Source organism: Delphinus delphis, chromosome X, assembly GCF_949987515.2.
Source record: "Delphinus delphis chromosome X, mDelDel1.2, whole genome shotgun sequence".
Taxonomy (NCBI): domain Eukaryota; kingdom Metazoa; phylum Chordata; class Mammalia; order Artiodactyla; family Delphinidae; genus Delphinus; species Delphinus delphis.
Genome location: NC_082704.1, coordinates 125534101 through 125561033, shown reverse-complemented (window position 1 = coordinate 125561033; position 26933 = coordinate 125534101). Strand labels below are relative to the sequence as shown.

General features: G+C 56.2%; 1 protein-coding gene and 1 long non-coding RNA gene across 4 annotated transcripts; both read right to left on the bottom strand.

Moving 5' to 3' along the window:
• Nucleotides 1-127: 127 nt before the first annotated feature.
• On the bottom strand, nt 128-26010 carry ASMTL (acetylserotonin O-methyltransferase like). 2 transcript variants are annotated; one of them, XM_060002480.1, is made up of 13 exons: nt 25820-26010; nt 24284-24415; nt 23028-23075; nt 20972-21036; nt 20187-20248; nt 18619-18727; nt 16358-16745; nt 13364-13526; nt 9856-10043; nt 8155-8272; nt 7212-7355; nt 4080-4202; nt 128-423 (listed from the first exon to the last, which is right to left on the bottom strand). In XM_060002480.1, the coding sequence occupies exons 1-13, from the start codon at nt 25910-25912 to the stop codon at nt 221-223; spliced, it is 1836 nt and encodes a 611-aa protein (XP_059858463.1). In that variant the 5' UTR covers nt 25913-26010; the 3' UTR covers nt 128-220. The 2 variants fall into 2 exon arrangements, with proteins under 2 accessions (XP_059858463.1, XP_059858464.1); XM_060002481.2 differs by lacking the exons at nt 24284-24415; nt 25820-26010 and adding an exon at nt 24228-24245.
• On the bottom strand, nt 13561-15748 carry LOC138413975 (uncharacterized). Of its 2 annotated transcripts, none has more exons than XR_011246339.1 (3): nt 15713-15748; nt 14024-14103; nt 13561-13733 (listed from the first exon to the last, which is right to left on the bottom strand). It is a non-coding gene; the product is annotated as an uncharacterized lncRNA (long non-coding RNA). The 2 variants fall into 2 exon arrangements; XR_011246340.1 differs by lacking the exon at nt 15713-15748 and adding an exon at nt 15057-15092.
• Nucleotides 26011-26933: the final 923 nt, after the last annotated feature.

The following is a 26933-nucleotide window of genomic DNA, read 5'->3' as shown; positions in this document are numbered from 1 at the left end:
GGGAGCGAGGGAGATGCTGACATCACCTGGGGACCTGGCCTGGCCCGCGCATCCCTCGCCGGCCCCGGGGTCCCCCCGCCCACGCATCCCACCACCCGGGCGCGTCACAGATGCGCGGAGACAGCCGTGCTTTCCGCCTCCTTTAATGTGTCCGGTGACACCTGCTCTCCAGGAACCCTTCACTTCCGGGTGCTGGGCCCCGCCGGGTTCCCGGTGACCCTCAGGGCGCAGCTCGGGTGCCCAGGACCACGCACAGCAGGTCCCCCGCGCGCGCCACCCGCACGTCCTGGAAGCCGTGTCGCTGCAGAAGGAGCCGGTGCTCGTCGGGGCTCCGGGGCTGCCCGGCGCTCAGGGTCCGCAGCCGGGGGCTCTGCGACGCCCCCTCCTCCTCTGCCGCCGCTTCAGCCACCAGGAGGCCACCGCCTGGGGAGCCAGACACACAGAGACAGAGAGAGACGGGGTGGGGAAAGAGTCTCAGGACCCAGGCTGCGGGTGCCCCGGGCTCCCCACTGAAGGGATTCGCTGCAGGAAGACACGGACGGCAGGGATTCTGAATGCAGGGACACAGCTGCAGCCTCCCTGATGCCATAATGAACCGCACCGGGACTTCCCTGGCAGCGGTGCCCCTGGCGGACCTGCGTGGCACAGGGATAGCACCGGCCACGACGGTGCCAGGAGCACGATTTGTTTTTTTCTGACGTTTAATTGGTTCAGCGAGATTATCTCTCTTTTTTTTGAATTATACTTGATTTGCAACGTTGTGTTAGTTTTAGGTGTACAGACAAGTGATTCCGTTATACATGTAGGTATATAAATATATATTCTTTATATTCTCTTCAATTGTAGGTTATTCCAACGTACTGGAGCAGAGTTCCCTGTGCTGTACAGTAGGTCCTTGTTGGTTCTCTGTTTCATATAGAGTGGTGTTTATATGTGGAGCTGCACTGTTGGTGGGAACGACCTACATGAGAGCCTTGAGAAGTAGAAAGTGTGCATGTGTGTGTGTACACGCACCTGTATCTGTCCAACTCTCTGTGTATGTATTTTCAGAAGTGCTTGTGAAGAAGGGGGAACCAAGCCGGGAGAAGACAAGCCTTGGGACAGAGAGCAGAGGGGCAGGAGGTAGCTCGCGCTTGCTTCTTCCTTTTGTTTGGGTTACCGGGGGGACCCCGAGAAGAGACACAAAGCAGGTGGTGGCACACGAGCCCCAGCTCTGCTTGCCGGTGACGGTAACTGGGAGAATTTTGGTGCAAAATCTCATTTGGGTTCTAGGCATTTAAGTAAACGTGAAGTTAACAAAACTGGGATCATAGCTCCACACTATTAGGTATAAAGTCAGCTGCAAGGATGTATGGTACAGCACAGGGGATAGAGTCCATATTTTATAATAACTATAAATGGAGTGTAACCTTTAACCATGGCGAATTACTATACTGTACACCTGTAACTTATGTAACATTGTACAGCAGCTATACTTCAATAAAAAGAATTGGGATCGGGCTTCCCTGGTGGCGCAGTGGTTGAGAGTCCGCCTGCCGATGCAGGGGACACGGGTTCGTGCCCCGGTCTGGGAAGATCCCACATGCCGCGGAGCGGCTGGGCCCGTGAGCCATGGCTGCTGAGCCTGCGCGTCCGGAGCCTGTGCTCCGCAACGGGAGAGGCCACAGCAGTGAGAGGCCCGCGTACCGCAAAAAAAAAAAGGGATCATATGGTGCGCTCATTCTGTCAGTTTTTATGTTTTTCAGACTCACGGCTACACGGGTTTATTAACTCAGCGGCTTCAGAAGCCCTATATTGAGGGTTTGTTTTCTTTTTTTTGGCCTTGCCGTGCAGCTGGCAGGATCTTAGTTCCCTGACCAGCGATTGAACCCGCGCCCTCGGCACTGAAAGCGCAGACTCCTAACCACTGGACCGCCAGGGAATTCCCAGGAGGTCACGCTCAGTTCTTATCTGTGACCCCCACTGTACCCAGGGTGCAGGCAACCTTTGCAATCCCAGCTACGGGGGTGGAGGGAAGCCTGGTTCCCCGTGCCTGCCAATTTCTGAGCTCTAAGGATTTCCTCCACTGCCAATTTCACGCTGACAGCTTGGTATGAGCTCGCTGGCAGGAGTGCTGAACATTTAACAAGCGGTTCTAGCCAGCAGGTCTAAGCTCCAACACACCCATGCCCACCCCCCCACCCCCGCCCCCCAAAAACCCTTCACAGCATAAAGGCAACTTGGAACTGACTGTCCCCAGGTTCAGTGCCTGTCTCTGAGGCGGGTGAGAATCCAGCTCTCACATCTCCCGGCCCTTCTTCGCCCCTGGGGGCACCCCTGTTTTGTGATTCCTTCCTTCTCAACTGTGTTCCATCCATTATGTGGGGACTCTGTTCTCGGGCTGGGGCACAGCAGGGAGCAAACAGGAACCAGCCCTCCTGGGGCCACATTCTTGGACAGGGTACCCCGAATGTCCGTGTGATGCTCCTGTGACCACACGAAAACCTGCATCTCACAGGCTGCGTGGGTGTCCTGGGGCGGCCGGAACAAACTACTTAAAACCACAGACCTCCATCCTCCCCCAGTCCTGGAGACCAGACGTCTGAGGTCAAGGTGTCCCAGGGCCGCGCTCCCTCCAGAGGCTCCAGGGGAGGGTCCTTCCTGCCTCTTCCAGCTTCTGGGGGCTCCAGGCATCCCTGGGCTTGTGGCCGCATCCCTCCCGTCTCTGCCTCTGTCTTCCTGGGGCTTCTCTGTGTCTGTGTCTCTTCTCTTCTGTCTCTTGGAAGGACCTGTCATTGGATTTAGGGCCACCCTCATCCAGGAAGACCTCATGTCAGACCCTTCACTTCATCACATCAGCAAAGACCCTGCTTCCAAGTAATATTCTAGGTGGACGTGAATTTGGGGGGGGACCCTCTTCATTGTGCTACAGGGACCAACAAGAATGCCTTAACTACACTGTTGTTTGGGGGCCTAAAACTGGCTCATTTAAAAAATTTACTTAGCCTTCCACGCTTTTATTAATATTTTCCTAGGCATTTCCCTGGCGGTCCAGTGGTTAGGACTCCACGCTTCCAATGCAGGGGGTGCGGGTTTGATCCCTGGATGGGGAGCTAGGATCCCGCATGCCGCGTGATGCAGCCAAAAAGTGTATATAAAATTAAATAAAATAAAAGAGGGGATATATGTATACATACAACTGATTCACTTTGCTATACAGCAGAAACTAACAAAACGTTGTAAAGCAACTACAGTCTAAAAAAAGAATAAATAAATCTAACAAACAAACAAACAAGAAACGGCCCTTTGGGTGCCCCAGATGGAGATGCTCGTCACAGCTTGCAGGGCTCAGACCCCAGGGGAGGGGCTGCAGTCGTACTGAACCGCGTGGGTCCTGGGAACAGGTCACGGCTATAGGAGACGGGGCCCCAGGACGGCTGCCACGTGGTTACTTCCTGCAGACACTGCCTGCATGGACTCGACCCTCGCTCTGGTTTTTGTCCCAAATAAAAGATCGGGAATGGGGGTCGTTTTCCTGAGAGGTGGAGAACAGGAGGGGCATTTGGGAGTTGAAGATGACCCCGGATTGTTGAATATTTTGTTTCATAACTGCACAGAAGAGGCAGTGGAGGTGCCCCGGGAGACGCCGGGGTCGCAGGACGTGGAAAGAGAGCTCGTCTTGCGCCGCTGGACGTGGGGACCCAGGGAGGGGCCCGGGCGGCTTGCTGCCCTCGACTCCACGAGCCCGATGACCCACGTTGGCCCCGAGCGCCGTGGGGAGAGGCTGGGTACCACAGAGCAGCCCGGAAAATCATCATCATCGGAGGAGGGAGACCCTGAGCCCGGCGGGGCCTGGGGAGGGACATGGCTAGGGTGGGTGGGGGGGTGTCCACGAGCCCAAGCCCCAGACGCTGGCACCATAAAGTTCCGAAACGCATCACTGACACCCGAGAATCAGGTGCATCCTCAGGGAGCCGGTAAACTGAGCACCAGACGGCGGGCTGGAGGACGGGGAGCTTCCTCTATAAAATGTACGCTTTTTTTAACATTGGAAACTGTCTTTACGTGTTGAAAAAGGCAAGTACGTGATGTGGTCTCACCTGGTTTGCAGCTGCTTGAGATCCGGCTCAGTAGCTTGTGGAGTTTGTCATCCGGCCAGTCCTGCAGAATTCTGGAAAGGACGTACAGATCTGCTTCCGGGAGGCTGTCTTTGAAAAAGTCACCTGGTTTAAAAACAAATGGCATTGAACCGTTAGGGCCACAGGAACTGGTCCTGCACCCGACAGAAAGGAGTTGCACCATGTTCTACAAGGGATGAAACCGAAAGAGACGCTGCCTGCAGTGGGGAGATCTGTGTTCTCCAAAGAAGAGACGTTCAAGGGCTGACCTGGGGACGGGCCCTCTGGAAATAGGGTCTTTGCAGATGAAATGAAGGGAAGGGTCTGAGATGAGGTCCTCCTGGATGAGGGTGGCCCTACATCCAATGTCCTTCTAAGACACAGAAGAGGAGAGTCACAGACACAGAGGAGAAGCCCCGTGAAGACGGAGGCAGAGACGGGAACTAGGCAGCCACAAGCCCAGGGACACCTGGAGCCCCCAGAAGCTGGAAGAGGCGGGAAGGACCCTCCCCTGGAGCCTCTGGAGGGAGCGCGGCCCTGGGACACCTCGACCTCAGAGGTCTGGTCTCCAGAACTGAAGGAGGATGGATTCGGGTCATTTTAAGCCCCCAGTTTGGGGTCATTTGTCCCTGCATCTACCCAATGTGTGTCTGTAACTGTGGACACAGCACCTTTGCTATTTGTGACTCCTAACCCTGCCTCGTTCCACAAAGGGTCAGATGTAGCTCACATTTACACACACAAGACAAAACAAGAAAGCAAGCAGACACTTCGAATTGGCATGAGGGGAGAGTAAACACGGGGGTGCAGACAAGTCTACACGGGGCGGCCCCAGACAGCTGCACAGAGGTGGGCAAATATGCACTTCCTTTTCTTTTGCTTTTGTGGTTCTCCTTCCTATACGTGGTGAAGCAGCAGCACAGCTTCCATCGTGCTGCTCCTAGATTTGAAGCTTTAGGGTGTGTCTGTCAGCTCAGGCAGAAGCAACAAAGTCCCACCGACAGGGGCTTCAACAACACACGCTGATTTCTCATGGTCTGGAGGCTGGACATCCGAGATCAAGGTGTTGGCAGGGTCAGTTCCTGCGGAGGACCCTCTGCTGGGCTTGTAGGTAGTGGCCTACTCGCTGTGTCCTCACAGTGGGGAGAGATGGATGATACATACATACATACATACATACATAGAAAGAACAGATAAGTGATAGGTGAATGGATGGACGGAGAGATCGATGATAAATAATAGAGAGGGAGACAGATGATAGATACATGATTGATATAAAGACAGAGGGGTAGACAAATGATTGATTGATAAATATTGGATAGATAGATATAGATAATAGATAAATGATAGATACACAGATGATACATAGATTGATAACAGATATGATGGATGGAGAGATATAGACATGTGATAGATAAATAGATGATAGATAATAGAAGAGATATGATGGATGGATACATACATGATATAGACAGATAATAGATATTAGATAGAGAAATAGGATAGGACATAAATGATAGGTGGATGGATGCATAGATGATAAATAATAGATGATACATAGATAAATGATAGATGAGTGATATAAAGACAGGTAGATAAAAGATAGATAGATATGACAGATGGGTAGATAGCTACATTGATAGTTACATAGATGATAGATGAATAAATGGATGAATGGATGGATGGATAGCTAGATGGTAGATATAATGCACGGACAGACAGACAGATGATAGATGGATGGACAGACAGATACACTGATAGATGACTAAGTGGATGGATGGACAGATGATAGATAAGCGATACACAGGTAGATAGATGATGGACGGACAGACAGACAAATGATACATACATAGATAATACTTGGATGGATAGACGGATAAATAGATATTGATGGACAGATAGATACACTGATAGATGACTAAGTGGATGGATGGACAGATGATAGATAAATAAACGATACACAGATAGATGATGGATGGACAGATGACAGACAAACGCTACATACATAGATAGACAGATGATGGATAAACGATAGATACATAGACAGACGTTCCTGGTGTCCCTTCTAAGGACGCAGTCTTGCGGGATTAGGACTCCACCCTTGTGACCTCCTTCACCTTAATTACCTTCAGATAAGAGTCACGCTGGGGGTGGGGCTTCAACATAGGCACTTGGGGACACAATTCAGTCCACAGCAGGGTGACTGGCTCTTTTTTTTTTAAGTAGGAAAGTATCAGGTGGTCGTGGGGCACAGGCCCGTCTAGCACATCCACCCTCAGGCCGGGCCGCAGTGTGGATGAGTCACCAGATGTCAAGAGTTTCCTTTCAATCCGGCCCCGCCGGGAAGTCCTTCCTCACATCCACCCCAAGGCCCTCCTGCTGTAGCCCCCGTGTCACTTCCCTGTGAGGCCTGGGTCGCTGGTCGACATCTGCAGACGCCGATCTTGGCCCGTGCCCATCCCCACCTGCCCTCCCGCCCGGCTACTCCCCTCGCTGAGAACTTCAAACTCCTGTTCTCGGGGTTTGCAGATGCGCCCCTGTGTGCAGATGTGCAAACACGCACCAAGATACACGTACACACACAGACACATACGCATATACAAACACATCGACACACAGATACAGACATGTATAGAGACAGACACACAGAGACACTGAGACACACACAGACACACAGACACACCAGTATATATACACACACAGACACAGAAACACACAGAAACATGGATATAAGACACATACAGACACACAGAGAATACACACAGATATACAGATACACAGATACAAACATATTCAGACACGGGAACATGGATACAGACACACACAGACACACAAAGACAGAGCTACACACAGACACACGGATACATACATATACATGTACATAGACTCAGAAACACACAGAAATGTGCATATATACACAGATACATACCCACAGACCCAGAAACACACAAACAGAAATGTACACACTCAGACATACAGACAGAAACACAGAGAGAGACGGATACACACACACACACACACGTATACCGACACACACACACACACCCGCTCTGCATACGAGATAAATAAGGTCACCCAAATGCTGACGCCCGGCGGACACGAAGCCACGCTAACCTGGCACAAAGCGGATCCGCTCTGTCTGTCGTCCGCCACGCTGAAAGCCCCCAGAGAGCTCAGTGACCTCTGGGAGGTCAAACACCGTCACCTGCAGACGCGGGTACTCCTGGGCGAGCTCGCGGGCCAGGATGCCCGTGCAGCCTGCGAGAAGCAAAGGCAGACTCTGGACCCTCCTGGCATGTGTGAAGCCCTTGGAGTGTCTCCAGAGTTCAGCTCTGACAAAACCAAAACGATGCTCTCAGATGCGGCCTGAGCTTGTGCCCTGAAATGAGGTCAGCCAGTGGGGAGACCACTGGTGTCTCAAAGTCAGGGCCTCGTGGGCGGGTGCTGGCCCAGAGCAGGTGAGTGGGGTGGGCACAGACTCGTGGGGAATCCTGGCAGCAAAGCTCTAGGGAGCCGTACTCTTCCCTGCCCCTTTCTGCTGCGGGAATGCAGCCGCAATGGCTGGTGCCACAGCAGCCACTCTGGACCGCCAGGAGGACAGGCGAGCAGAGGGTGGGGAAACGCAAGCTGGCAGCTCAGGAGCCCTCCTGGACACCAATCCCACTACACCGCTTGGGCAGGGCAACTCCTCCTCCTCCGTCCACTGTCCTGGGGAAAGGATTGGTTGGGATGGGGTGGAGGGTGTGTGTGGCATAATTAGACCTGACGCAATGGCAGCAGACGGGCTCCACAGCCCCTCCCCTACTTGGCAGCCACCAGGAAGGGTCCCATAACCTCTACGGGGGTCCTGGGCCATCCCCGGGACCTCCTAGCACTTGGGAATATCAGCTCAAGCCCCCGCACCCACCCTGGATATATTTAGGTCCTCAGATGGTTTGTAGAGATAACCCCATTCTGCAAGTCTCATTAGCAGGTAAGGTGCCCTAGATTTAATACAAAAGAAGAAAAGCACGTAGCCCTCTGCACCCGACTCCTGGGGGGGGGGGGGTGAGTGTACCTCCCAGGTCGCAGGCAGAGGCGAATCGGGACAGGTCGAAGGCCGTGGCCACGTGGTGGGCGGTCAGTTTGCTGAGGCTGTGCTTGGCCCTCATGAACTGCAGCGTCAGCTCCCTGCTCTGGTGGTGGAAGCAGGTCTGAGGAGACCCACCCGGAGCGCAGGCCGTCCTGCACCCGGGATGAGGTTCCACCCAGCATTCGTGTGGGTGGGGAGCTCAGCAGGGATCATGGAGAGGGGTCTGGGGTAGAGGAGGGTGGGAGGGGCCTGGGAAGAGCAGGGTGGGAGGGGTCTGGGGTAGAGCAGGGTGGGAGGGGTCCGGGGTAGAGCAGGGTGGGAGGGGTCTGGGTAGAGGAGGGTGGGAGGGGCCTGGGGTAGAGGAGGGCGGGGAGGGTCCGGGGTAGAGCAGGGTGGGAGGGGCCTAGGTAGAGCAGGGTGGGAGGGGTCTGGGGTAGAGCAGGGTGGGAGGAGTCTGGGTAGAGCAGGGTGGGAGGGGTCCGGGATAGAGGAGAGTGGGCGGGGCCTGGGGTAGAGGAGGAGGGGTATGGGTCCGCGGTAGAGCAGGGTGGGAGGGGTCCGGGGTAGAGCAGGGTGGGAGGGGGCCTGGGGTAGAGGAGGGCGGGGAGGGTCCGGGGTAGAGGAGAGGAGGGCGAGAGGGGTCTGGGTAGAGCAGGGTGGGAGGGGGCACTGGGTGTGAACTGTGTCCACCTAGGCGGTGAGGCTGGAGCGTTGCCAGGAGGGCAGCTCCACTGCACCCTGACACAGCGCACTCTCTGGGTCTGATTTCCAGTTTGCAGGGGGTCTCCTCCTGGGATACTGCCGACTCCCCACTCGGGTCTCACTGGACCAAACCAGGAGGACTTAGAGGGTAACGACCCCCTGCCCCCTCAGCTGTCGCCTCACTGAGGAGGATCTGATCTGACCGTTTACAGAGACCAGGGCTCCCTGCCCAGCTCCCCGGTGGGGTCCACGTGTGCTCGGGCCCCACCCAGGTGGGAGGGAATGAGTCCCTGGGGCAGAGAAGGAGGCCGGCAGGACAGCGTGCAGGGGACCCGCCTGGGCCTGACACTCTTAGGGCTCCTGAGGGTGGTCAGGAGGCGAGGGATGGGCAGGGAGTCAGCTGAAATCCCAAGGGGCAGGGGGTGCAGACCGGGGCCCGAGGGGGCCGGACTCGTTGCCTGAGGCCACGATGGTGCTGCTGCCATTTCACCCAGATTTCGGGCCTGGGGACCTCAGCACCTCCCAGGACACTGCCCTCTACGACCCCTCGAGGCCCTCCAAGACCCCCCGAGACCCTCCAAGACCCTCCGAGACCCCCCAGACCACCCAAGACCCTCAGATTATCACCCAAGACCCTCCAAGACCCTCTGAGACTCCTTCCCTCCCACACAACGGTGAACAGGGGTCGTGGGTGCCAGGGGGCGGGGGAAGGGCCGGGAAGCCCTTTGCACACCCTGCGCTGAGCTAAGAACCAGGAGTCTGTGCAATGCAACTCCACGTAGGAAACACGGTGCCTTGAGTCAAGGCAGCCCCTTCCTACAAAAGCCCTCTTTTCAGGAGCTGTGACCAGCCAGCCGCACGCTCCCCGTCACGGCGGCCTCCCGCAGGGATTCCCACGTCGGCCAGAATCTGAGACGTTTCCGTGCCCACTGGTCCTTTCGCAGCACAGACGGGGCGTGAAAAGGAACACGGGGGTTACAGTACCTGGGACAGGCGTTCCTCCTCCATCGCCCCCAGAGCCCCGCGGGTCTGCTCTGCCCCCTCCCGCACGGCCAGGCCCAGGCGTGTGAAGACGCCCCAGACGTGGGCGTCATTGTACTCGGCCACGCCCTGGAGAGAGTGTTCGCCGTCTGACACTAGGTGCAGGGTCGCCACCTCCGTGTTGCTGTAACCTGAAAGGACGGAGCGCCGTGTGACGGCTCAGCTGACCGCGGGGCGAGCCACCGCCCAGCGTCATCGGGATGTCTATCTGACTAAGTGCCAAGCGCACGGACGCCCAGAGGCGGCCCAGAGAACGACGCAAGGGTGTTGCTCTTCCTCGAGATGACCCTCCAAGCCCCTGGGATGGTCACTTGGCCAGGCTACAGTCCCCAGTGAGACGTCCCCGTCGGGGAGAGGGCGCGGTTTGGTCATGTGCTTCGACCTGCAAGTCAGCAGACTTCGGGTAAAGGAGGTGACCCTATGTAACGTGGGTGGGTCTCATCCCATCAGCTGACGGCCTTGAGAGCAGAGAAGCACGGAGCGGCCAGCCGCAGGGGTTCAGACGCGCCGGAGCCCAAAGGCACGGACCCATCTGTCCATATCCCGCGGGGTCTGCCTCTCCGGAGCCCTGAGGGGTACGGGGCGCCCCGCTCTCTTCCCACTTCCTGGCGGGCTGTTCATCCGGCCCGGTCTCCAAGGGCCCTTCCGAGACACCCCTACCTGCAGAATTGGAGGCTGCAGGCAGAGGGGACGGTGGCTGAGACGCCCTGTACCTCCACAGCCCCACGTAACACCATCTGTCGTCGGACGGACAGAACAGCATGGTGTCTACGGTTTTCCTTTTCTGAACTTTTAAAAAGTTTATTGAAACTAACTGTCCATTCGACACTTTCTTTTTTAATTAATTAATTAATTATATTTATTTTTGGCTGCATTGGGTCTTCGTTGCTGCACGCGGGCTTTCTCTAGTTGTGGCGAGCGGGGGCTACTCTTCGTTGTGGTGCGCAGGCTTCTCATTGCGGTGGCTTCTCTTGTTGCGGAGCACGGGCTCTAGGCTCGCAGGCTTCAGTAGTTGTGGCTCACGGGCTCAGTAGTTGTGCTTTGTGGGCTCTAGAGTGCAGGCTCAGTAGTTGTGGTGCTCGGGCTTAGCTGCTCCGCGGCATGTGGGATCTTCCAGGACCAGGGCTCGAACCCGTGTCCCCTGCATCGGCAGGCGTATTCTTAACCACTGCGCCACCAGGGAAGCCCCATTTGGCACTTTACATGTTGTCTTTGTTTTAGAAACTGGATTTTTACTGTTGCTTAATTTTCTTTTTTTCCTTTTTGTGGCGGCACCGCACGGCACGCGGGATCTTAGTTAGCGGTGGAACCCAGGCCCCCTGCAGTGGAAGCGTGGAGCCTTAACCACTGAACCGCCAGGGAAGTCCTCACACGTTTTTTTTTAAAGACTATTATCTTTAATTATATAAATATATATTTTTTAAAAACTTTTTATTTTATATTGGAGTATAGTTGGTGAGCGATGTTGTGTTGGTTTGAGGTGCACTCAGAGTGATTCAGTTGCACATAGACACGTATCTGTGCTTTTTCAAATTCTTTTCCCATTTAGGTTGTCACAGACGCTGAGCAGTGTTCCCTAATGACCGAGAGCTCTGAGTTCTGAGGCCTGGGGTCCTCTGACGGGCAACACCCACCCCGCCCGCCCCACCCCAGGCCCCGTGCAGAGGCACAGGAGCGGCTGGCAGGGCTCAGCTGAGGACCCTGCAGGGCGTCTGCCAGGTAGCAGGGACTGGAAGTCCGGACCTTGGACCCTTTCTCCACATTTGGTCATTATTTTCAGTTGAGGAGAGGGGCTTCCCTGGTGGCACAGAGGTTAAGAATCCGCCTGCCAATGCAGAGGACACGGGTTCGAGCCCTGGTCTGGGAAGATCCCACATGCCGCAGAGCAACTAAGCCCGTGCGCCACAACTGCTGAGCCCACGTGCCACAATTACTGAGCCTGTGCACAACTACTGAGCCCGTGAACCACAACTACCGAAGCCCGTGCGCCTAGAGCCTGTGCTCCACACCAAGAGAAGCCACCGCAATGAGAAGCCTGCGCACCACAATGAAGAGTAGCCCCTGCTCGCCACAACTAGAGAAAGCCCGCACGCAGCAACAAAGACCCAACACAGCCAAACGTAATAAATAAATACATTTTTTTAAAAAATGGAGGAGAACATTACTAAGATGCTCTGGCTGGGGGGAAGTTCTGCATCCTGCGACCCAAATCTTTAGCGTGTACTTGTCCGCCTCTCGTATGAGGGGTGGCTCTGGGGGGCTTCCGCCAGCACCCTGCTTCCCTGCTCACCACAGAAGGGATGCTGTGTCTCCTGCTCTGGGGTCTTCTGAGCCCCTGCCTCTCTCCATCTGCTCAAGGACCATCCGTAGCACCCTCTGCTCTGAGAACACCCTCGAGAGCTCTGTGCACCCAGCAAACCCACACTGTCACCCTTCATCCATCCATTTACCACATACGCCGTCTACTTCGTTTTATCTGTCTGTCTATCTACGTGTCTACCTATCCATCTATTACCCATCAGTCACTACATGTATCTCTCTCATCTAGTAATCATCTATCTTCAACATCACCTATTCGTCCATCTACCATCCACCTGTTCATTTATCATCTATCACCTGTGCATGTATACATGATCTATATACCGATCATTTATCTTCTTATCATCTCTCTGTTCATCTATCATTTATCCATCCACCCATCTATTATCTATTCACCCATCCCTCCATCTATCATGTATTTTCTATCATCTATCTATCTATCTTTCTATCATCTATCATTGATCTATGCATCCCTCATATCTATTCTATTATCTATCTTTCTATCCTCTACCTCTTCATCCATCTATCTGCTTATCTATCTACATATCTATGCACCCACCTATCAACCAAACAATCATCTATCCGTCATTTATCCACCCACCCATCTATTACCTACTTGTCCATTCACCCATCCACGTATCATCTGTTCATCTATCATCTAGCTATCCATCCACGTACCTATCTATCATCTCTACTATCAATCGATATCTACCTATCCATCCATCCACCTCATCTGTCTGCCTATCTAAACAAATAAGTAAGAATAAACTGCTATCTATGCTGTGCACACATGCAAACCCTATGGGCTGTTTCTCTCGAGAACCCTGGCTGATACAGGCCCTCTGAGCCCATAAAGAAGCCTGTCTCCTAACACACCACACAAGCACACGCACACACGCACACGCGCGCACACACGCACATGCGCGCGCGCACACACGCACACGCGCGCACACACGCGCGCGCGCGCGTTTCCTCCTTCCATCCTTCCTCCGCTCCTGACCCTCTGGGGCATTCTTGGGGCACAGGGATGACGCATGGTCTGTCCTCCCTGCCTCGGCTCAGAAGCCACTGCCACCTGGTGACTTGGTCTCGCAGGCACAGTTGCTGGAAAGACACCCAGGAAGCCCCTCACCTCTGCGCGTCTTCTCCAGTAAACCCAGGGCCGCGCACACATCCAGCAGCTGCTCAGTCCTGCCCGCGCAGGTGCTGAGTTTGCGGGCGACATCCACGGCCTGCAGGGGGCCTTGGTCTTTTAACACATCGAACAGTTTGAGCTTGCAAGCCGTGAACAGGACCTGTCCGTGAAGAACAGTTACAGTTAGACGTACAACGTGACTTATCAATTGCTCTTTATTCCCAGGGACTCCAAAGAGGGACGGCAGGATGGTCAAAAACATCGAGCTCATCAAGGGAAACTTCTGCAGAGGCGAGTGGGTTTAGGCTCCAGGTTGTACAAGGTTTGCTCCAGGTAAGACCAAGTCGATGAACACCAAGCAGAGAAACTGTCCCAGCGGAGAAAGACCAAAGCGCTGCTGTCAGGGGCTGTGTGGTGTCCCCTCAAGGTTCCTATGTCGATGCCCCAAGTCCCAGGACCTCAGGATGAGACCACGTGGAGACGGGGCCTCTGCGCAGGGCACGGACGCTCCACGCTGCTCAGGACACACCCTCACGTGACACCGTAAACCTCCCTGGAGCTCTCACCTCGTCGTAACGCAAACACCTCCAGGGACGAGTAAAGGGGCACTTCGGGAAAGGGCCTACCTGAGCTGCGCCCAGAACTACCATGACTGACTTTGGGCGGGGGTGGGTGACACTTGCTCCAAGACCCCCAGCAGACCCCGGCTTGGTCGGCATGGTCCGCCATTGGGAGACCTTTGTAAGGAGATCCGTGTCACACGAGGGTGGACGGACAGATGGGGAGGTATGTAGGTAGGTGACAGATACAGACAGGTGATAAGTAAATGGGTGGATGGAGGGATAGACAGGTAGGCAGGTGATAATAATAGACATGTAGATGATATATACAGATAGCCAGAGATGATAAATAAATGGGTGGATACATAGATAGGAATAAAAATAGACACAGACGATAGATACAGATAGACGTGACAGATAAGCAGGTGGATAGACAGGTGACAGATAAATAGATAAACAGATAGAGACACAGACGATAGATACAGATAGACGTGACAGATAAGCAGGTGGATAGACAGATGACAGATAAATAGATAAAGACAGAGAAATGATGGGAAAATGGATGGATGAACAATGGAGAGAAGACAGATGATAACAGATATAGAGAGACAATAGATATAAATTACACACAGATAAGTAGAGGGATGGATAGACAGATGATAGTTATATAGATAGATAACCATAGGTATGCATACATTGATGATGCAGATAGATAAACATAGATAACAGATAGAAACAGATAGGTAAATGATAGCTAGATTAATGGTGGATACAGAGAAGACAGATAATGATATATATATATAATGATGTGTATAGATAAATGATAGATATAAACACAGATACATAGCTGGAGAGATGATTGATAGATTGGTGGAGAGATAAATGATAGGTAGGGAGACAGATGTATGAATGGATGGACAGAAGGTAGACAGATGATAGTAACAACAGACACAGGTAAACAATAGACACACATAGACGACGGATATAGATTACACCTAGATCAGAGGATGGAGGGACAGATGACAGGTACACAGACAGACGATGATGACAGTATATATAGCCTGATGATATAGACGACAGACAAATGAAATGGACAGACGGATGGATGGACAGATGCTAGAGCGACAGACCGTGGAAGCACAGCACAGCTCCACCGGGCGCCAGCCTGACGGGCTGCAGCAACGCTGTCTGCACCAGCATCTCCAGGTGGATCAGAGAATCTGACCTACAACGCAGCATAACCACCTTCTGTCCTAGGCACACAGGTCCCCTCTCCTGCGGAGGAGGTGACAGGAAGGTGGCCGGGGTGGAGGGGGGAAGGTCAGGCCCCCAGTCCTTCCCCAGCCAGTGTCCTGTCTCTCCACGAGCCACTGAGGCTACCCCTGAGGGGCCCTAGCGCGAGCAAGGCCGCCCCCTGCTCCAACCCCCAGGAGCCCAGAGCTGCAGGAGAGGGTCTGGTGGGGAAGGGGGTGGGCCGGGCCACGTGTCACAGCTGGGCGGGTGCACAAGTGCGTCCGCAAGAGCCAGAGAGACGGTGGAGGCCAGCTGGGTGGGCCGCTGCCCAACCCACTTCCCATCGGGCCCCGGGCCTGGGGCTTCCCCGAAGCACCTGCACACAGCTGCCTTGCACGTGGGCACAGGGCAACCTGTGGTCAAAGGTACCTGGTGGTTCCAGGAAGCATCGAGCTGGCCCAGCACTGCCCCCTCCCCTGCCCAGGACGCCCTCTGGCTGGGACGGCTGCCCAGGATCCCGAGGCCACAGGACGATGAGGACACACACACTGACCTGGTCTGCCCTGCAGGCAGCTGGTGTCCTGGGGGCCACCATCCACCTGCTGCCCGGCCAGCAGGGCTGCAGGGTCCCAGAGGCGGCCGCACGGCCAGCATTCCAGCCCCACCTCCCTGGACTTGGGACATAATGTGGCCCCTCGCTGGGGTCACGTGAGGCCTGCTTACCTTCAAACACCCGCACAGACCCCACCCTGCCCCCTCCAGGCACAGACCACAGTTATGGGCTCAACGGTGGCCCCAAAAGGATATGTGCATGCCCTGACCCCCAAAATATGGGAATGAGGCCTTATGTGGAAACAGGGTCTCTGCAGATGTGAGGAAGTGAAAGGTCTGAGATGAGGTCCTCCTGGAGGAGGGTGGCCCTACATCCAATGACAGACACAGAAGAGAAGAGACACAGACACAGAGGAGAAGCCCCAGGAAGACAGAGGCAGAGACGGGAGGGACGCGGCCACAAGCCCAGGGACGCCTGGAGCCCCCAGAAGCTGGAAGAGGCGGGAAGGACCCTCCCCTGGAGCCTCTGGAGGGAGCGCGGCCCTGGGACACCTTGAGCTGTGGTCCCCGGCATGGGCGAGGATGGATGCGTGCGGTTTTGGGCTCCCCTGTGTTGGGGTCATGTGGTCATGAATCACACAAGTACCTTGGATGCTTTGAAGCCGTCCATCAGCTCCAGGAGGCCTGTGGGGAACCGGGGCCGGCTGTCCGCCCCGTTAAGGGCTGCATCCAGCGCGCGCGGAGCCTGTGACCGGTCTCCGTCCGCCTGCTCGCCACCACGGCCGCCCTTGGCGCTCTGACCTGGGTCTGCGCCACCTGCCTCCGAGTCACTCAGGTTCTCGAAGGTGTCGACGGCGGGGATGGAGTCGTGCCTGACCCGCCGCAGGTCCTCGGGGCGGGGCGGGTAGTACAGCCGTGCCAGCTCCTTGCAGAAGTGGTTCAGGGGGAAGCCCACGACGTTGAGGAAGTCCCCGTGCACGTACTCCACGAGCATCCCGCCCAGCGCCTGGATCCCGTAGCCGCCAGCCTTGTCCCTGGGGCGGGGAACCACAGCGGGGAGGGAAGGAGGGTAGAGAAGATGGCAGCGACGTTGACCTTCCTGGGGTCAGCAGACCTGCAGCCAGGCCCCCTGCAGGGGAACCCACCAACCCTGGACCCGGGTGGCTGTGCGCTGGGGCGTCCGGGCCCAGATCCCAGTGACCCCTCGGTCCCGCCCCTGGGACGTGACGAGGGGCACCTGGCGGCCACTCAGGAAGCTGCCCCCCACCCCAGGCCTGGCGCATGGCCACCAGCAGGCTCTCTGAGGGGAGGGGGATTGCTGTCAAGGACCCAGGCCCCCGGCCGTACTCTCCTGCCACCTGCATCCCCGTCCCTCGGATGTCCATGCATGTGGGTCCTCGGCCCAGGTCTTCCCCGGGCGCCACTGCTGAGACCTCCTTACGGGGGAAGAGGGGCCCGTGAAGCCCCTCCCTCCGCCCTGACTCCCCCGCCTCTCCCGCTGTGCCAGACACGGGTCCATCAAGCGACAGGGGCAGTGATCTGGGCGGCCCCCCGGCAGTGAACCCACCCCCATGGTCCTCACGCCTGCGCTCACCCCCCAACCCTCGCCCGGGCCCTTTCCTGGGGGAAAGGGGAGCTGGCATGCCCTCTGGTTCGGCCTCTTGGTCCCGCTGCAGCTGCAGCGGTGAACGGCCTGACCCTGCCTCTCGTTTTGGTGTGTTGTCCTGATCAGACACCCCGATACCCAGCAGCTCCGCTCTTGACAGCCGTCACCACCCAGAGCCCGGCACCCTGCGGAATCCTAACCCACAACGCGATGGTGTCAGGAGGTGGGACCTCGGGGAGGTGATGAGGTCATGAGGGTGCAGCCCCCGTGGATGGGATTAGTGTCCTCCTAAAAGAGACCCCAGGGAGCTCCCTGGCCCCTTCCTCCAGGCGAGGACACAGCGAGGAGTCACCATCTATGAACCAGGAAGCAGCCTCACCAGACGCTAAGTCTGGCCCCGCCAGGATCTCAGACCTCCAGCCTCCAGGACGGTGAGAAATAAGTCTCTTGTTTACGAGCTCCCTGCCTGTAGCGCTTTCTTAGGGCCCCAAGCAGACTAGGATGCCCCACATCTGAGGCTCCTGAGGACTCATCACAGAAGATGGTGCGAACAGGGCTGGGCGCACAGCACTCCCGTACTACCCTGCAAAGGGGGCTCCCACGCCCGCCAGAAGGACAAGCCGGTCGGGGAGTTCCTTTGCTGGGGCTGCTTCCACAAGATCAATACCCCAGGGAGACTCTTCTCCCCTGCCTTTACCTTGAGCAGGCCTGAGACCAGCTTTAACCAGCAGAACACACGCTCGGACCCTCGGTCTCAGGAGCCCAGGGCTTCTGCGCTCACCTCCCCACGGCTGTCGGTGCCCGGCCCCTCGTGAGCACCCTGAGTGAGCCGCTTCCTGAAGATACATGGGGAGGCTGGTCCCCGGGGCACCGTCAGACCCGTGGCGAGGCCACCAGCCACCAGCTGGCGCCGAGCCCAGCCCCGGCGGGGGTGGGGAGTGAAGCCAGCGAGGCTGCAGGACGAGCTGAGCCTCCGTGACCTTGAGAAGACTGCTGCCCGGACCCGGCGCGCTTTGGGGCGGTCAGTGACATTGGGGTCATGGTGACCTCTGCCCTCCAGGGACCGGCCCCGGCTGCCCCACCATCATGGGAGCGGGCGTGGCACCCTGGGAGGGCTGGCTGCGCTGTAGGAGCATCCACGGGACGGGGACCCCTAGGAAGGCATCCTTCCAGCACCTTCCAGGCACCGGGGCACCGGGCTCGTCAGGAGCCCTGGCCCCCAACACAGGCTGAGCCACGCGCCCGGTGTATCCGCCGCCCACAGTGGGGACTCGGCACCGCAGCTCCCAACAGAGACTCACATGGGCTCTCCGCTGTTGATGTACTCCCACAGCAGCTCCTCTGACAGCTCTGAGAACTTCACCGTGGTCTCCTCGTAGAACTCCGAGACCTCCGTGTCCAGCCGGCCGTCTGCAAGGAAGGACCCCGCAGTGAGGGTACGTGGCCGGCACCAGGCCCCCGCGTCCCCAGGTTCTAGCCACTGCCTTTGGGGGGAGTTGGCCTGAGCTTTGCGTGGGATTCACACACGGTCGTTAACGGTTCCTTTTAGACAAGGGAAAAGAGAAAGAATAAAACAGAAAGAGGGCAACAGAATTGGCAAAAGCAGGAGAAAGAGCTGCAGCCTGCAGAGCCGGATGACACGGGCCTCCGGTTTCTGTGCTAAGTCGTGGAGCAGAGTTACCACAGGGTGATGCTGCAGTCTACACGAGGCTTTCGGCTGTGGGGCTGGAAATGCCCCAGGCCCACAGTACGGTGGCTGTGCATGGCGGCCAGTTGTGAGGGCTCTCCACACCAGCCGTCCTGGCGTGAACGGTGCCCCCCAAACGTCACACCCTCTGAAAACCTCAGAACCGGACCTTATTAGGAAACAGGGTCTCTGCAGATGTGATGGAACAAAGGGTCTGAGATGAGGTCCTCCTGGAGGAGGGTGGCCCTATATCCAATGACAGGGTCCTTCTAAGAGACAGAAGAGGAGAGACACAGACACAGAGAAGAAGACCTGTGAAGACGGAGGCAGAGATGGGAGGGAGGCGGCCACGAGTCCAGGGATGCCTGGAGCCCCCAGAAGCTGGAAGAGGCAAGAAGGACCCTCCCCTGGAGCCTCTGGAGGGAGCGCGGCCCTGGGCCACCTTGACCTCAGACGTCTGGTGTCCAGGATGGGGAAGGATGGATGCCTGTGGTCTCAAGCCCCAGGTAAAGGAACCACACTGTCCAGCAAGTGCTTTCTCCCCAAAGAGCACAGGTTAAAGTCCAGGACAGACCAAGAAGGTAAGAGTAACCCAATCACTAATTAGCAGACAGGTGCGCGGTCACCCACCTGTGGGATGTGCTCGGGGAGCCCAAGAGCTCAAAGTCAGCCTCAGGGTCCTTCCTGGACCTAAAATATCTCTTAAGCAGCTTTAAAAATTGTGCATTAAAAAAAAAAAAAAAAAAAAAGCCCGTTGGGACTTCGCTGGCGGTCCAGTGGTTAGGACTCTGCGCCTCCACTGCAGTGGGTACGGGTTTGATTCCCGGTCGGAGAACTAAGACCCCACAAGCCACAGGGCTCGGCCAAAACACACACAGAGAAAACCCTCGCCAACAGGGGCCGAACTCCTCCACCTTCCAGACCAAAAACCTCAGAGAAAGCGTCTGGGCCGGTCGCATGGGACGGGCTTTTAGGACGGCCCCCGCCCCCCAGCACGGTCTCCATCGGGCGCTCAGGGTGCACCCCAGGATTTCCCCGTGGGACCCTGACGCTCCCAGGCAGGACGGGAAGGCAGGGTCACGGGGAGCAAAGACAGAGCCGTCCCCGAGGACCCCAGGCTCCCTTCACGACACCCGACTCCGGGGGTGGGGGGGGGGACGGGGACGGAGGGGGCCGTGGTACCTTTGCTGCAGCAGTGGACGATGGCCACGCCCGTGAACACACTGTGCTCCTTCCCGTTCAGCCTGCAAGACACGACGGGGCCCAGCAGGCGACCGTGTGGGGTGTCCGAGACAGCGCCATCCCTGCCACCACCGGGCGCGAGCCCCTGGTCCACCCGCCGGCCCTGGCCACGCGGCCTCCGGGGAAACCTTCCCGCAGCAAGCGCGCAGGTCCAGGCGAGAGGGCGCTCGGTGCCCTCGGAGTCGGGGCTGGGGGATGGCCGGGCCGTCTCACGGGATGAGAGGACGGAGCACCTGGGCCACGCCGGGAGGACCCGGGTCCTGGCAGCTCTCAGCGGCTCTTTCTCGGGTCCCTTCTCTCTCTTGGGCGCAGACACGTGGGAGTGCTGAGCCAGGAAGAGACCCTGAAGGTGGGCGGTGGTGTGGCCCCCCGCTCCCGCCCGGGGGCAGGGTTCCGGGACGCTGAGAGGGACAGGGCCTGCTTCCCATGGCGGGAGCTCGGGGGCACTGGGCTCCTGGGGCGACAAGGCAGGGGGAGTCAGGATGAGGAAAGTGAGGAGGGGCAGACACGGGGCTCCCGGACGAGCCCGTTAGGGCAAAGCCAGCGCAGCGGACGTTCGAGGCACCGGCCCATGCTCGGACCTGGACCTGGAGGGGCTGCCGGTGGGAGACGGGGGAGGTGATGCACGGACACCCACAGCCCACCCCGAGGAAGCCCGGCCCCTCCACCGGGCCCAGGCTCTGTCGGATGCAGGGCTACTTCCCCATAGGACGGCCAAGGCCCACCTTGACAGCATGCGGTAGGCGTCCTGCTTGTCCACAGGCTTCTCCAGGATCATCGCTCCCACCGCCTGCAAGAGAAACGGGAGGGAAAGCGTCCTTTTCCGCTCCCTAGGCTGGTCTGTGCAAACGGCACTGTCTACTGTTTAGATTCACATTTTTTTTTTTTTAAAGCAGGAGAGATGTGTATAATGAATTTCACCATTTTGAACTCAAGTGTGTGGTACATTTCCAGGGTTGGGCGAGGAGCGCTGTTGAGTTCCAGAACTTTTTCATCATCTGGAACACTCGATCCCCGTGAGCTGTCACTCCCCACCTCCCTCCCCAGCCCCTGACACCCCAACCCGCTCTCTGTCTCTGTGGATTTGCCCGTTCTGGACGTTTCCTGTCAATGGAATCACACACTGTGTGTCCTTCTGTGTCTGCTTCTTTCACTCAGCATCGTGTGTTCAAGGTCCATCCACGCTGTAGCCTGTGTCAGGGCTGCGCTCCTTTTCATGGCTGGGTCATATTCCACTGTGTGGATGGACCCCATCCGTCCATCAAAGGGGGGATGTCTGGGCTGTTCACATCTTTTGGCTGTTGCGAATAATGCTATGAACATTCACGTACAAATATTTGTCTGGACACCTGTTTTCAATTCTTTGGGGCATGTACCTAAGCGTAGATGTCTTAGCTGGGGCTGCCCGAGAGCAGTACAGACGGGGCAGCTTAAACAGCAGACATTATTTCTCCCAGTCCTGGAGGCTGGAATCTGAGATCCAGGTGTGAGCAGGGCTGGTTCCTCTTGAGGCCTCTCTCCTGGGCGTGTAGACGGCAGTCTCCTCCCTGTGTCCTCAAAGGGTCATCCCTCTGTGTGTGTCTGTGTCCTGATCTCCCCTTCTTATAAGGACCCCAGTCCTGTGGGATCAGAACCCACCATAGTGACCTCATTTTACCTTCATCCCCTCTTTAAAGACCCCATCTCCAAATACAGTCATGTTCTGAGGTCCTGGGCACTAGGACTTCAATATAGGAATCGGGTTGGGGGACACAATTCAGCCCATAACACAACTGCTGGGTCATATTGTAATTCTTCGACTAACATTTTGAAGAACCTGCACCGTTCACTCTTTTACTTCCATGCAGCCTTAAGCATGAACCAGAAACGATGTCTGATTCTCACCTGCACACAGGTAGGTCCCATCCACCTGGGCTGCACAGAAACAAATGCCACGTTGAGGGCAAGGCAGACCCTGGGATCACCCCATCTGGCATTTTCCAACCCTGGACTCTTTACAGTTGATTTGCAATATTGTGTAAGTTTCAGGTATACAGCAAAGTGGTTCAGTTATACGTATACATATATATATATATGTACATATATGTATTTCAGATCCGTTTCCATTACAGGTTATTACAAGATATTGAATATAGTTCCCTGTTCTACACAGTAACTCCAGACTCTTTCAAACAGGTGGTCCCTCGCCTGGAGACCATGACGGTACCCTAGCAATGAGGCCCAGCATCCCTGGGAGATGCCTGCCATCAGGCCAGCGAGGGTCTCAGACAGAGGGTTGTCACCAGCATGGCACCGCTACCGTACCGATCACTGTGACCTCCCACCAAAAAGTCCAGCCCTCAGTGGCCAAAACCCCTATCTTAGCAAGAACCGTTTCCCTCCAAAACATTTGCCGGGGTCCTGATGCCCAGCCCTGTGAACAGGACATTATTTGGTAATAGGGTCTTTACAGATGTAAGAAAATTTAAGATGAGATCGTACTGCAGTAGGTGGGCCCTAATCCATGATGACTGGTGTCCTTATAAGAAGAAGGAAACTGGGACACAGAGGAGAAGGCATGTGAAGACGGAGGCAGAGATGGGAGGGATGCGGCCACAAGCCCAGGGACACCCGGGATTTCAGGCAAACCACCAGAAGCCGGGGGGTGGGGATGAGAGAGAGAGAGAGAGGCCTGGGACGGATCCTCCCTTAGGTCTTCCAGAAAGAACCAGCCTTGCCGAGGCCTTGATTTCGGTTACCAAGGACATGCCCGCCACGCTGAGAGCCAGAAAGCAGACTCACCACGATGGTGTCTGCTCCGATGACAACGTCAGGGGCCCGCAGGTCCTTCTGCAAGAAATCCAGACTCAGCTTTAGAAAGGACGACTCTGCACGTCTTACACGTTGTCATGCCATGACGCACATGACACAGCATCGCTGCTTACTTGCGAATCCAGTCTCACTTCGGAAAGCAAGATTTCAGTGTCCTCGACACGCCAAGCAAGGAAGACGTGACCCCAAGACACTCATTGGAAACCTGCACACAACCTTCTGCTCTGGCTGCACTTAAATTCTAACCTTTCCACGGCCGGAAATCAGTCCGTCAATGTTCGTTTATTTATACCAATACTTCTTACAGCATTAACTTGAATATATGGGTCCTATATGTTAACTGCGATTAGGTATTATTATAACACATAGTAACAGGTAAGCTACTTTGATTCTGTATCATAAATGACACTATTATATTAATTAGCATATTAGATAGTAACACACAGCAATAGAGAAGCTACGTTAATTCCATATCATAAATGATACATTTGTGATACAATTAATGTAATTACATTAATTATAAGAGTATATTATATAGTAAGACCTAATAATAGATAAGGTACATTAATTCTATAGTTAGTTCTATATCGTAAGTCATACTGTTATGTTAATTGCAATGATATATTATATAGTAACACTCATAGTAATGCAGAGACTGTATTGTTTCTATATCAGAAATGACGTTGTTATATTAAATACCATAGTATATTATATGGTAACAGTAATAGATAAGCTACATTGTTTCTATATCGTAAATGATGCTGACGTACTAAATACCATAGGATATTATATAGGAACAGGAGTAGATAAGCTAGGTTATTTCTGTACCATAAATGATGCTGTTATATTAAATATCACAATATATTATATAGTAACACTTAGTAACAGATAAACTACATTAATTCTATATCATAAACGATGCTATTATATTAGTTACAATAGCATATGACATGGTAACACCTAGTAATAGATCAGGTAGATCAATTCTTTATCGTAAATGATACTATGATGGGAATTGCAATAGTATGTTACATTCTAGCAAAGCAAGAGGTAAGCTATGTTCTATAAGTGATACTATCACGTAAATTAACAGCAGTGCACAACACGAGGACCCTCAGCCGCAGAGACGCTAGACTAACTGCACTTATTGATAACACGTATGTTTAAAACCTGAAGAGGCCCTCCTAGCAGGAGACCCAGGAAGAAGCAGAAGTAGGAGCCCTCGCCTGGTGCATCCTGCCGGCCACCTCCAGGGCCTTCTGCTTGGCTGTTTCCACCGCGTATGCGTACGGAGTAGCGAATGAGGCCTTGTGCAGCTTCTCCTTGAACCTGGAAGGGACCACCTCGAACCTGAGGCCCTGCAACAGGACAGAAGGGGTCAGGAGGGTTTATGGGAGGAACCTGAGGATGCTGACGGACGTGCAGGCTCTGCAGGAACTGGCCTTTCCCCGCGCGGCCCACCTTCCCTGACTATCTGGTCTAGACACTGGGTGCTGACCCAGCGCCAGCCCCCGGCCGCAGGGGGTGCGGGACTTGCAGAGGACCCGGGGGCGCTGGCGGGAAGACCTCTGCACACGCAGAGGCCAGCAGGGCTGTATTGATTGCCATGCTGGGGCCCGCAGCCCCGAGGGGTCAAAGGGCTCCCAGAGAGTCCCAAAGGCTTTGCCTCCACAGGGGTCAAACTACTGAAATGACACCGCCTGCAGGAAATGCCACAAAAATGCCACTAACGAGGGCTGCGCGAGGGTGAACATGGCTGCTTTAACTTGGTCCCCAACACGTGTGACCAGGCAGCGCCTGTGGAAGGCAGGTCACGGACACAGCGACATCCAGAGTGGGATGGGGGACAGGACTGCGGGTCTTGGCCACAGAGGATAAAACTCCCATCCCCACGGGGAGCCCCGTGGAGCACCCAGCTGGCTCTTACCTTCCCTGCATCCCAGCGCCCTCCCCTCCATCACGGACCTCCCGCACCCCCAGGTCCCCCTGGACCACACTGTGAGCCCCCCTTGGCTCTGTACAACCCCAGCCGGCACCCCTCACTCTGCACCTACCGCTCCTCACCCCGCCCATGTCCTGCCAGGGCCCCCTCCACTCCCCCCTACCCTACCCTCCCACGCCACACAGCACAGCACCCGCCCGTCCTCCCCCGAAGGTACAGGCAGCACCCCTTACTCGGCACCTATCCCTACCCCAGCCCACTCCCCCCCACCAGGCAGGGCCTCCCCACCAAGACCAAGCCTCCACTGGAGCCTCTGTCCGCTCCCTCCCAACTCCTGGACAGACACGGCTCAGGCCCACAGACCTGGCCTTGGCCTGAAGGCCCACAGACGCCGGCCGGCAGGGCACCAGGTCTCCAGGCCCTGGCTGGAAGACGCTGGCCCCCAGATCAGGTAGACTCCTCCTTCCCCCCGGCCCACAGGCCTGGACCACGGTCACTAGGGTCCTGCCCCCTGGTTCCCTCAAGGCCCCAGCCTTGCAGAGACCCCAGACCCCCAGTCACTAGGCCCCGGCCCTGCAGACCAACCGACCCCCGTGCCCCCGCCCCCCACTAAGCCCAGGTCACTAGGACCCTCGGTCACTCGTCTCCAGCCACCAGACCCTGCCCCCCCCATCACTGGCCACTCCCAGTTACTAGGCCCCGGCCCTGCAGACACCACCCCGCCCCCAGCTAAGTCCTGGTCACTAGCCCCCGGGCCACTAGGCCCGCCCCAGACCCCGGCCCTGCAGACCCCGGCCCAGGCCAGGCCCAGGCCGCTCACCGCGTTGCTGAGGATCTCCTGGCGGCGCGGGGAGGCGCTGGCCAACACCACGCGCTTGTGCTGCAGCTTTCCGATCACCGGGCACAGCACCATGGTGCCGCCGCGACCCGACCCAAGCTCGACTCCGCGCCTAGAACCGCACGCCCCAGGCCGCGCGCCCAGCGACAGGCGCCTACCACCGCGGCCCAGGCCCCGCCCCGGCTCCGCCCCAACCAAGCCCCGCCCCGGCCACTGTAGCTCCGCCCAGGCCTCACCCCCCCCCCCCACACCGCCACGAAGCCCCACCCAGGGCCCGCCCTTCCCCCCCTCCCCCCTCCCCCCCCCCGGAGGAAGCGGCTCCGGACCGCTTCCGTGCTGGCCCCGAACGAAGCCCCGCCCCACCCACGAAGCCCCGCCCCCACGCAGCCGGCGACGCGAGCTGGGCGCGGGCTGGGGGCCTGGGGCGAGGGCGGTCTCCAGGTCCTCAGATCCCGGAGACCAAGGAGCACCTTGGGAGCACTCAGAGGGCGATGGGGGAAAAAAAAGGAGTGTCCGTGTGAATCGGTGGAGGAGTCCCCGCGAGTGCTGTGGGGGACGGAGATGAGGGGTCCCCGGGGCGCGGTGGGGGGCGGAGATGGGGTCGACGGGGCGCACTGGGCGTGCGGCACTTCTCAGCCTCAGCGCTAGTGCTGTTTGGGGGCAGGTCATTCATTTTTGTGGGGCTGCCCTGGGCGATTGCAGGGTATTTAGCAGTATGTCTGGTTTCTGTCCACTAGATGGCAGTAGCTGCCCTCCAAGTTGGGGACAACCGACCGTCTGCGCATGTCCTAGCCACTGGGGGACCGAATCGCCCCTCGTTGTGTGCCAGGGCTATAGATAGATAGATGATACATAGATAGTAGATAGATAGATAGATAGATAGTAGATAGATAGATAGATAGATAGATGATGGATAGATAAGGTGAATAGACGATTGATAGATACAATGGATGGATGGGCAGTTAGATGGATGGATGGCCACAGATACATAGATCGTAGATAGATAAATAGATGTTAGATAAATGCTAGATGGATAAATGCTAGAGATAGATTATTTATTAATATAGAGACAAATAGATATGACGGATGGATGGGT

Coding starts and splice junctions, on each gene's coding strand:
- ASMTL (XM_060002480.1), bottom strand. CDS start 25,912: ATGGTGCTGTGCCCGGTGATCGGAAAGCTGCAGCACAAGCGCGTGGTG. Junction 23,076..24,283: donor TGGCCGGCAGGATGCACCAG/GCGAGGGCTCCT, acceptor GATTTCTTGCAG/AAGGACCTGCGGGCCCCTGA. Junction 18,728..20,186: donor CGTCCACTGCTGCAGCAAAG/GTACCACGGCCC, acceptor CCTTCCTTGCAG/ACGGCCGGCTGGACACGGAG.